At 50.6% G+C, this 11,562-nt stretch overlaps 2 protein-coding genes across 2 annotated transcripts in view; one reads left to right on the top strand and one right to left on the bottom strand.

Annotated features, from left to right (window-relative positions):
* Positions 1 to 1,745: 1,745 nt before the first annotated feature.
* LRIT2 (leucine rich repeat, Ig-like and transmembrane domains 2) lies at positions 1,746 to 5,315 on the top strand (the record flags this gene model as incomplete). Its single annotated transcript, XM_082486629.1, has 3 exons — positions 1,746 to 1,855; positions 2,248 to 3,032; positions 4,504 to 5,315. The coding sequence occupies 3 exons, from the start codon at positions 1,746 to 1,748 to the stop codon at positions 5,313 to 5,315; spliced, it is 1,707 nt and encodes a 568-aa protein (XP_082342755.1).
* Positions 5,316 to 9,982: 4,667 nt separating this feature from the next.
* Positions 9,983 to 11,562, bottom strand: part of CDHR1 (cadherin related family member 1) — a gene marked incomplete at both ends in the record, with an annotated part of 48,951 nt that continues 47,371 nt past the window's right edge. Inside the window, one exon of the mRNA XM_082486480.1 lies at positions 9,983 to 10,534. Coding sequence (XP_082342606.1) covers positions 9,983 to 10,534 — 552 coding nt within the window. The remainder of the gene's footprint in view (positions 10,535 to 11,562) is intronic.

Genomic DNA, 11,562 nt, shown 5'->3' with positions numbered 1-11,562 from the left:
ATGCTGGAGACAGCCGAACTGTCTCTGAACCAGCAGCCTCGCTGGTGGCATGTGTGCAGCTCACAAAGTGAGTAGATTTCTAGCACATTTCCCTCGTGAGCCCTGTGCACTGATAGGCATCTCCATCACCTCGTGATGGAGCCAGCATGGCTGGCCAAGCCAATGTCCTGGGTGGACTTCAGCCATTTCTCCCATCATGGGAAGGCGCCCCATCACCTCTAATGCTGAACACCACAGTCAAGTGGGGGATCTGTAGCTGCTGCATCTGCTGTGCTACAGACCAGCTGCCTTTCTCCTTCACTTGTGGCTTACTGACACATTAAAACGTAGAGCAGCTGTTGAAATATCAAGTACTGCACCATGGACAAATAAGGACCATTTCAGTTTAAAAAAACAATAACCCCATGTGCTCGTGGTTAGGTGCTGGGCATAGTGAGCAATGGCAGCCCCCCAGGCCCACTACTCATGACCTGCTGCTTGTCCTTGGGAGGCCATCACGAAGCGCTGCAACAGTCCCCAGCAATTTCCCCACCAGTTCATTTTGCTGATTTGCCTTGAAATCAAAGCACCTCTCTATTTAAGAGCTGCAGAATCAATCCTACGTCCTGGGTAGGCTTACAGTGGCTACGCTATTGCACCCGCCCCGGCAGCCATGTATAGATCTAAGCTGTTACACTATAAATATTTTTCTATCCTGGTCCCGTAGGTTAGAGGTTAAGTAGGTTGAGACTAATCTTGATTTGTGACCCAGCTTCTCATGTACTGGCTGTGAGGTTAAGCCCTTTTCCAGTGGCGCGCTGCCTTCTGCGGCTGTAATGAAGCTCATACACACTAGATGGCCCCAGGAGAACGCAGTGCTGCTTGGAAATCTTAACTGAAACCTGCTATATTGGATTAAAAAGAAATTTAAAATCTGGTTACTCCAAATTCATTCTCATAGAATTATGTAGACTGAACTTTTCAAGGTGACTGAAGGGATGTGTCTTCCAGAGGAAGCCAGAGAACTTAAAATATTGAACTAGCACTGAGATTTTATATTTATTCAATCGAGATTAACTTCAAATATATTCTTTCCTCAGAGCACCCCACAGACAGGCTACAGCTATGTTGCTGTTTTCATTACGAGCATGTAAGAATAGAGAGCATGGGGGAAAAAAAGTTGTTTCGGAGAAAAAAAATGGTGCCATACATCTTATGTTTCCATGACAGAGCAACTGAGTTTAGGGAGTAGGTTTCATGCTCACCACGTGCAGTAGCACACCCTGCACAGAGCTGTGGGCAGGTTTGGGGTCCTGACGGACTGCACAAGACGGCACTGTGCATTGCCAAATACAGCTGTGAAGTCTGGCCCTTATGGTGATTTTCTGCCTTGACAAATGCCATTAAAATACAGGAGATTAAGACAGCCCCCCTTGAAATAAATGAAAAAACGTAAATAGGCCTGGTTAACTGCTTGTAAGGACTTGGGAACAGAAGTGCTTTTGGATCCATCATCATATTACCAACCAAATAAATGTGTCTGTTAAAATCCCTGCAGCTGAAGAATAAATGCCAAGAGTGGTCCCAGGGGTGATTTTTAGCACTTTGACACCAGCTACGAACCATACTACATGTCTTCTTTAGGGTCGGGTCCCCAGCAGGATTTATTTCTGCGTCAAGGAAGATTACAGCTAATAGGATTTGCTTCTTGGAGGCTGTTGGCATGTTTGGTGCAAACCCTGCACAGTGCTTTCTTAAAGGAGAATATGGACCGCATTTGTCATATTTTCCTTCTTCTTCTGGCCTTGCACAAGATAAAGCCAGCTGTTTCATCTTGTGTCACAGGATGCTCTTGTTCTCAAGACAGCTTTGGAAGGTAAGACCGCTAGTTACCTGTGTTGTAGCACCACCGAAGCAGCTCGGAGCTTCCCAATATATATTTGCCGATGTTGCGAGCACCAAACCCAAACAGATGGCCGTGTGGTATGCCTCCGCTAACTCTTGAATAGTACTAGCTTGGGCATAGAATGAGATTTCTCTTATTTCTCTGAGATATGTAGTTGCATATGTAGCAGTTTTTATGGATTAATTGGAGTCTTTGTGGGTAAATGGGTGTAAAACCAAACTGAAGGATGGATGTACGGCTTATGCGTGCCCTGTCTACGATACCTTAAAATTATTCAAGTGCTTGTAGACCTGTATAGGGAATGGGTTTGTTAACCGTGAACGTGATGGCAGACCTGGAGAATTTTCTGGTTTCCTCCTCAGGAGTTTGCTCTGCATGTCTGCACTGCTGAGGCAGATCCCTGCAAACATCCCTCAGGACATGCGGAAAATTAGAATAGAAAATTCTCACCTAACAGAATTACCTCGCGGGTCTTTTGAGAACATTAGTGCCTTAGAGTATCTCTGGCTCAATTTTAACAACATCACGGTGATGCACATCAAGAGCCTGGAATACCTGCCGGCACTGAAGGAGCTGCGCTTGCAAGGCAACAAGTTAAGTTCGGTGCCATGGACAGCCTTTCAAGACACCCCAGCTCTGAAAATCCTGGATCTGAAGCACAACCGGCTGGATGTCCTTCCAGAACATGCACTCCGCTATCTGCCCAACCTGACCTATTTAGATCTATCCTCAAATCAGCTTACCGTCATATCCAGGGATGTCTTCTATAGCTGGCCCGTCTACCAGCGAAGCCAGAGGGCGGAGGGGCAGATGATAGAAACTATTTCCAACGCCGTCTTGGCCCTTCATGACAACCCCTGGATTTGCGACTGTCGCCTGCGGGGATTTGTCCAGTTTATCAAATCGATTGGCCCACCTATTATTCTCATGAATTCCTATTTAACGTGCTCAAGCCCGAAATTCAGGGCAGGGAAGTTTTTTCATGAAGTGGAGCTCAACAGCTGCATGAAGCCCCAGACCTCAGCCCTTGACACCAACCTGACAGTCCCGGTGGGGCTAAATGTCACCCTGACCTGCTTTGTGCAAGCCAGCCCTTCCCCGGCTGTCTGGTGGACCTATGCACTCAAACTTTTAAGGGCATTTAATGGTAAGCAAAGCTTTTTCTTCTTTTTCTTTTTAATTAAAAATTTATGTTCTGTTATTGTACTTATGTAGGTCTTCAGGCCTTCACAGGCACCACAGCAGCTCTCAGCCCCTTCAGAGCATCACAGTTATGGTGGTGGCAATAATCCAAAGAACCTTAATCACCCTATGTCTCAGCATGTCTGACGGGCATGAGAAGAGCTGCTTCATATAGGATATCAGTCAAAGGTGAAAGGAGCACAGACACATTTTACACAATTATCTTATGTGTGTGTGAGTTTTTAGTAGTAGTTCTTTCATCATGACACATGATGTAAGAACTATTAATAATATATCAGTCATGCATAAATAATACATTTGTAGTTATAGAGACATGCATATATATTTACACTATTATATACTACATATATATGCACACACTCTATGTTTGTATGCACATATGTGTTTGTAGGAGCGCACACACACTTTTGTATGTTTCTGTACTATTCCCATATGTTTTGTCAAGAAATACCCACACAAAGCACGAAACCCTGCAGCCCTGTTGTCCCTCTGTGTCTGTTGGTGTTCTGCAGCCAAAACAGAGATTGTCGTTCTCCATAAGCCTTCCTTATTTATATTCTTTATTGAGGGCCTCGTAATATGAGGCCTTTTCCCCTTCCTCTGTGACCAGCTTGGCTCTTAGACCCACTCCCTCATGTTTATTTTTACTAAGAGCCTTCAATAGGACAAGTTGCTATTTTCATCAGGTAAGCTAATAATGCATACGGGCACCGCACAGGTTACGTGTGCTCCTAATAAGCCAGCGAGCTAAATAAGACAGCATTAACCCCTAATCCTGGACTGATATTTGCTTTAATTGCAGCGTTGTAGCAGCACTTGTGCATCTTCCCACAAGCACACGCTGAATTAATTGCATACGCGCTTTTCCTGACAACAGCCCCGCGACCCTGTTTGGGTAGAGGACAGGCTGTCTCATACTGTTCTTAAAGTTGCATCTCCTGTCCAGCCCACCACTCCCTGGTTCCACACGCCTCTTTTTTGGCCGGAGCCTTTTGAGACCGACGTTTTTCCGCACTCAAAGCTCATGGAGGCTGGAGAGTGTGTCCAACATGCAGCTGTGCCTTCTGCATCTCACCAGCTCTTGTGGCTTGTCCTGACCTGAGCACGCTGATGGCAGATGGCACATGGATGGCTTGGTCTCTGCCCGTAGCAGCCTCCCCACAGGGGGTTGGATGCTCTTCCTGTCCTACGCTCAGGTGTCCCGGTGCGTTTACTGCCTTTTGGCCCAGATCATGCTTTGCTGACGATCTCTGTGGGGTTTGGTGCACCCCTGTGACCGTCTCTCTCCTTCACTGGGCAGGGCAGGACTTGCTGGGCCCCCATCGCACACCACAGTGGTCTTGGGGCTGCCCGAAAGCCATGGTGGCTCCCTGCCTGTGTGGCCCCCAGCTGATACACCTCCCCTCTGCCCACAGTGTCCACTGAGCACATCAGCGAGGAGACCGTCCGCTCAGAGCTGCTGATCCCAGCGGCACGGCCAGCGGATGCTGGCAACTATACCTGCACAGCCACCAACTTCTTGGGCAACAGCTCGGTGGCTGTCACCCTTCAGGTGGGGGCCCCATGGGCGTCCACCACCCCCCCGGGCTGGGCCCCCATGGCCCCTGCTGAGCCAGGCGCCCATGTGGAGGTGCGCATTGCCAAGCAGACAGTCTACGGCATCACCCTGGAGTGGTTTGCGGCGGCAGCGGCGGCAGCGGAGCCGGGTGAGACCTGGTACACCCTCCTGGTGGGCCGCTATGACGCTGCCCAGAAGGACGCCATCTACATCGGCCCCGGCGTCAACACCTACTCGGTGACTGACCTGCTGCCCGCCACCAAGTACGAGGTTTGCGTGGCTGTGCGCAACCAGGCGCCCCGCAAGGGCCAGTGCGTTGTCTTCGTCACAGGCAGCGACGTCAGTCAGCTGGAGCAGCGCGAGAAGCTTATCCACATCGTTGTCATTGTCTGCGCCATGGTGCTGGCTGTGCCCGCCGGCATGTACGCCTGCACCGCCGAGGCCCGCCCAGGCTGCCTGGCACGCTGCCCCGGCACTTGCCCCCGCCGCCGCCGTGGTGGCCAGGCACAGGCTGCCGGCAGCAAGGAGAGCACGCTGGACAGCCTGCCCGCCGGCAGCGAGGACGGGCTCTGCCGCCCAGAGGGTGGCCACGGCGGCCGGCGGCCCCCACCTAGCGAGGAGCCAGGCAAGACCCATCCACCACACAGGAACAGCGCCGACCTCTACTAGCCCGGTCCCGGCCACCCCACGGCTGCGGCGGCACCTTTGCAGATGAGCTCGAGCCACAGCACGGGCTGGTGTTTTTGAGGGAACCATGCATGGCAGGCTCCATGCTGCAAGGAGGCGTCGGGGCGCCCGACCAGGATGCACAGCAGGCTTGGGGAGCCCTAGGAAAGCGGGTGCCCGGGGTGGGCGGCCGCTCTGGCACACCCCGGGGCTGCCTCTGCGGCACTGCCACGGAGCAATGCACGCAGACACACAAGAAAAAAACCATTAACAAGAGAAACCACCCTCAAAAAAAAACCCAACCCCAGAACCAATAGCATGTGACAAAAGGCCAAAGGGTTCACTCGCTTTTGGGATGTCTTTATTTACTGTACCCAGCGGGGGTGGGGGCAGGGGGGCAGGTGGGGAGGCCCATTGGCAGCTCTGGCCTGCCCCAGCTTGGCCAGTGTCCTGCCCCGTGGAGCCACAACAGGGCAGCCTGGGCAGTGCTGTGGGCAGCACCAGCAATACAACCTCCAGGGGAAGGATGGGGGTCAATGTGATGCAGCTGTTCTGTCCCACTTCGAGAAAAACTTTTTTTCCTGATCAGAGGTGTTGGGTGTTGGATTTGGGAGTGTTTTTTTTTTTTGTTTGTGGTTGTTTTTTTCTTCTTACTCCACCTTCAGGTTTACAGAGCTGTAAGAGGTTCACAGCCTCAGTTGTAGCACTCACAGGAAGAATGTGAGCGTTCGCTGAACACCAGCGTGATGTAGCTGCAGCACAGGTTTTGAATTTTTTTTTTTTGTTTGTTTTTTTTTGTACTGAGGAGAAGGGGAGGGCCTTCTACTTGTTTCCAAACATATATTAGAGGACCTTGTTAGTTCTCACACACACACACACACACACACACAGAGGGGTCTCTCACACACACACACACACACACACACACAGACACAGACACACACACAGACACACAGACACACACAGACACAGACACACACACAGACACACAGAGAGAGAGAGAGAGAGAGAGAGAGAGAGAGAGAGAGAGAGAGAGAGAGAGAGAGAGAGAGAGAGAGAGAGAGAGAGAGAGAGAGAGAGAGAGAGAGAGAGAGAGAGAGAGAGAGAGAGAGACAGAGGGGTGACGCGGGGGGCAATGGGGATGCTCAGCCTGAACCAGGCCAGCAGGAGATGTGGCCAGGGGCAGAGGAGGTGGTGGAGCCAGGGTTTGGGACCTGAAGGTGTGAGGCAGGCACCTTCCCCAAATGCAGTCGGGCCTCCTGCTGCTTTGAAACCAAGGCTCGCCTCATTTCTAGAGGTAAAACCCCCCAAATATGCGTGTAAAAGTAACCAGCCCCCACTCATGGACTGTTCATGCTGCATTTCTCAGGGGTCTGAGGTTGTGTGACTTATTTTTCTTTTTGGCCTCGTGCTTTCCAGCACAAGCAAAGCACGTGGCCGATAGACCCGCAGCCCTCGACATACGCATTGTTACAGACCACCTCAAAAAGAGAAAAAACTAGAGTAGAAACCTCAGCTGTAAGCTGAGCTAAAGCCTAATGTGAGCTTCACTACGTGGCAGTTTGGCTTTCAAGTTGTAGTTTGGTTTTTGCTGTGTGTTTTCTGCGCTGCCTCTCCTCAGGCCCCGCGTTCCCCCCGGCGCCCCCTCCTGCATCCCTTGCCCCGCAGCTTTTGAACAGGGACCTGTGTTGTCAGTGCTGACCCTTCAGTGTTATACTTCACGGGACTTCCTAGTCTTGTCAGTCTTTTAGTGTCCAAGTAATAAACACGATGGATTTTCAAGAATACACAGATGCTCTCTGCTTCATTTCTATTCTTTTGCAGTTACAAATTGTGAAGAAACCTGAACATCACAGAGCTCCGGGGTTCGGCTGCAGGGACAGGGAGGCCGGGCAGTTGCAGCACATGCGATGGGGGTGTGGAGCGGTGAGGAAGGGGCAGAAGCAGCCAGCCAAGCAGGGAGACCACCGTCTCCTGGAGAAACCCCTGGGGGTGCAGAGGGAATCAGGCATGAGCTGATGCTGGCTGAGGCCCAGCATGGGGCTGTGTACCCGGGGAAGTGAAAAACAAACCAGTGCCTGTAATGACTGGCCTCCTCCCAGCCCAGCCGACACGGAGGAACAGTGGAAAACTGAAGAGACTGTAGAGAGAGCTGTTGAATCACAGCCAGGGAAAGACAAAACATCCCATCAGCACATGTAGAAATTTCCTTATAAATTGCCCACAAAAGGGGCTGTTTGGTCATCCTGGAAAGCCATCCGGCTGCCTGTGCCCATGCAATCACGTAACAAGCAACAACAACGCATCGTTGCCAGCAGAAGCACACCACATGCAGAAGCACCTTTTGCAGGTTTCTTTTTATTTAAAAAAAAAACAACAACCCTGAATTTGAAATACAGAGTAACTGGAAAAAAGTCTCACAACATAGTAATAAAACATCTTTATTTCCTCTTAAATATAATCTCTAAGACTATAAGCCTATAATTCCTGTTAAATCTCACTTAATTGAATGGTCTTTATAGGCTTTCCTCATTGGAGAATGAACATTGAATACTGGCTTCAACACAACATGGGGAAAACAGTAGTATGGGGAATAAATCACAAACTTTTGGTACCTCGGGAAACATTGCAGAACCTGGTGGAGACACAGCCAGCAGAAAGTGTGTGCTCGTGCAGGGCACCAGGAGCGGGGCCGGGGGCTGCACGTCCCCTCCCTCCCACCGGTTCGCGGCTGGAGGACAAGGACGAGGTGATGGCACACAACGCGAGAGCCTGAGCCTCACGCCACGCAGCCCCAGCAGGAGAGGGATAAGTAAGAAAACAGCGTAGGAGATGAGAGACACGGCAGGAGAGGCTCTGGGAGCAGCGCTGCTGCCGCGGCCCCCCAGCTGGGACCCTGCTGCACCTCTCAGCTATGGCTCCTGGCTCAGCCCTGGGTGATGTGAGCCGTGGTCACCCTCTGCTTTCTAGGTGGATTGAACTAAAGTCAAAAACCACAAGATTTTTCCCGTAAGTGGGCAACTTCCCATTCAACCAGGTATCCCCTAAGCTGATGGAGTCGTGCTGCAAACAAAGGGAATTAGACCAGATAATGGGGTGAGGGAAGAAGAGCCCCCAGGGCCAGGTCTGCTGGTCCAGCTGCAATGGCAGCTGGAGAACAGTCTCATGGTCCCCTGCAATTAACAGCATCCTGTCCTGTGGGGTTTGCTCCCCATCTTGATGTTCATGGTGATGATCCAGCACAGCACAGGTGCTCTCGTGGGACCAGGGCTCGGGCAGAGGGTGCTGCTCCGGAGCCAGCCCGGCGCATTCCGCCTTCTCCCCCAGGGATGGGAAACAGCCAGGCCTGGCTGAAAAACATCTCCTCAGAAACAAATGTGAGGGAAAAACTGTGGGGTAGATCCAGTGAGAAGAGTGCTCTGCCTTTGGTGCCTTTTTACTGTCACATAACAGGAAAAAAAGTGTCAGCTGCCCACCCTCAAGCCACCCTCCTCTCCCTGCCATTAACTGTTGCATAATTCACTCAAAAATACTGATAGGACAAACCAGAATATTTTATGGAAACCTCCTTTTGCACTGCCCAGTCCCTGGAGCAAGACAGGAGAGGTGATGAAATACATTCCCCAACACCTCCTGCTAGCAGTGCACAAAACCACACGATCTTTCCAGACACTTCCCTGACCGGCATACGCGACTTCCTGGCACTTGTCTATATTTTTCACTTATCATTTTTCTCTCAGTTTACCGTGTCTTCCCTGCTGCTTTAATCATGGCCTTCTCCTGCTGGCATCTCCCTCACTAGGGGAGAAGGAGGCAGTTGCTGCGCTGCAATTGAACTTCTGCACTCGAGCCTTGCCCCAGCTGTTCTAGGGAAGGCTGTGGTGGCCCTCCCGTCCCCTCATTAGCAGGCATGTCCAGGGCAGAAGCGAAGCACTGCATCATGTCAATGTACTCTGGCAAAACCCGGCATAAGCTGCAGGAAAATGAAGAACTTCTCCAAGCCTGCCCGCTTACCTTTCGGGAATGAAGGTACTCAGGCCATGAGCACATCGCTCCGCCAGCTGTTGCAAAGCGCATGGCGCCCTGAGGACAGCAGGTACCACCTAGGGCAGCAGGTACCAGCTACGTGCTACCCTCTTGCAGCGTGCAGTGTCACTACTGTAGGAGACCTGCACATCAACTCAGCGCTGGTGCCACAGCCAGGCCAATGCCTTCAAAAGCGGGTCTGGGATTTGAAATGACGGGTTTTTGGACACCTCAAACCCACCTGCCAGACCAGGTCAGAAGTGGCATCCTCCAGTGCCTTGGCTGCAGAGCACCTTGTTTGACAACCAGGACTCTGGGTAGGGGTGTCCGGAACAGGGGCGATCTGAATCCCCGTTCACGTGGGGAGACTGTGGCGGGCGCAGGGGTACTCCGCACCCTGGTCAGACAGCTGCAGGGAGGGACACGAGCTGAAGGAACTGCAGTCACAACTGGACACGGACCACAGCGTTTGCTATGGGTGGGGTGACTCCGTAACATAATACTTGCAGAAGGTGAGGGGTGGCTATCACGGCGAGAAGGTGCTCTCAGTTCACGGGGTGCTGACAGACACAGGGAAGACCACAGCACATAAATATATCCATGCACAGCCACAATCCGCAATCTCTGGGGACTGCCAAGAGCGCCTAGATGTGGGGCTCACCGATAGCTGCGTTCCTCTTCTCAAACTTCATTTTGAGCTCTGACACGAGGGCATTGTGGGCGCTGCCATGACCTCTCTTCTTCAGCTGCTTGTTTATAAACTTGGGAGTGAGGGAGCCGGACACAGTTGGCACCCGCCACCCCGGGGCGTCCCCCCTGGCAGCCAGGGTGGGGGGTGGTGGGGGCAAGGGGGCGGTGGGCGGCACGGGGGCAACCTGGATGTTGTTGTTGCTGTTCTCATTGTGTAGGCTCTTGGCGTCGTCCTCAACTACAAACTTCTCCGCAGCATTGCTGGGCCTCTTGAACTTCAGCCACTCCATCCTGACTGTCCGGGGCTGCGGGATCTGTCTCTTTTTTATGATCCTTCTTACCGGCATGATTTTGTTGGACCGCTTATTGCGCCAGAACATGGCAGTAGAGATCATGATAGTTATCAGCACCATTATGCCCATGACACCAGCTAGCACTCCTAAGGCTTTCATGGGGTTATCTTTAGTTTGCATCAAAAAGGCGGCCATAGGCCCTTTGTGAAGAGTCTGTAAAAGAGTACAAAGAAAACACATGACTTACTCTGCGGGACAGACAGTGACCCAGAAATTTCATTTGTCCAAAATATGTAACAAACAGGGCTGACTAATGGAAGTTGTCTCTAAAAAAATTGAGAGTCAAAGAGCCAGTCCAGGTCTGGTGAATTTAGATGGAGCAGGAGACTGGGAGAGCATTACAATATCGTACCGCCAAACACAAAAGCTTACAGGAGTATTACTGCCAAATTAGGACGGATTCCTGCGTGTCACCATAGTGTTTGGTTAACTTGCAAGAACTGAGCAAGAAAATAATTGGCTCCAGGATCTGCACCTGTATTGTCGTACTACATTTCAGAGTTAATTTCCTGGGAATAATAGTGTTGAAGCCAAACAGAAGTTTATGAGTAGAAAATGATCTTTCAAAAACAGTTGCAGGTGCTAATGGTGACGCAGTTTATAGGATTATTACTGAGCATGGCATTAAAAAGATTATGAGAAAACTTCACTTTATAAAATTACAGTGTACAAATGAGTAGTTAGCAGGTACGTGCTGCATTTTGTTTTCAAGTACTCTTTTACAGACATAACAAACCTCTTTGAGGTAGGGGACATGAGTAGAGCAAAAGAGCTTTGTTTTTAGAAATAAAAGAAATAAGCAATAACATAAGCTACATATGGCATATTAAGGACAAATGAATGGCCAGTTCACTCAGCACACTGTGCGTCTTGGAGGTCCCCGTATAATTTTGCGGATTTTGCCCTGTGGGTGGAGCTTGGATCTTTTCACACTTTTCCAGTACATGATGGTGGAGATCACCATTGTTACAGAAATGGTGGAAAGGACGCCACTCATGCAAATTCCAAATATTGTCCATGGACGCTTCTTGAGGCCTAAAATATAGGATTTTACCCTGGACTTGATCTGGAAATATCAAAAATAAGAGAAATGGTCAACCCTCGCACAGTTATATTTGAAAGAGGCCAGTATCTATTATAAATACAACTAGGGTAAAATGAGTACAGGACAGAGAGCGTGT

The sequence above is a fragment of the Vanellus vanellus genome (genome assembly GCF_965231255.1).
Source record: "Vanellus vanellus genome assembly, chromosome: 7".
In the NCBI taxonomy this organism is placed as follows: domain Eukaryota; kingdom Metazoa; phylum Chordata; class Aves; order Charadriiformes; family Charadriidae; genus Vanellus; species Vanellus vanellus.
The sequence above is the reverse complement of the archived record's forward strand: the minus strand, read 5'-3'. Positions and strand labels throughout refer to the sequence as shown.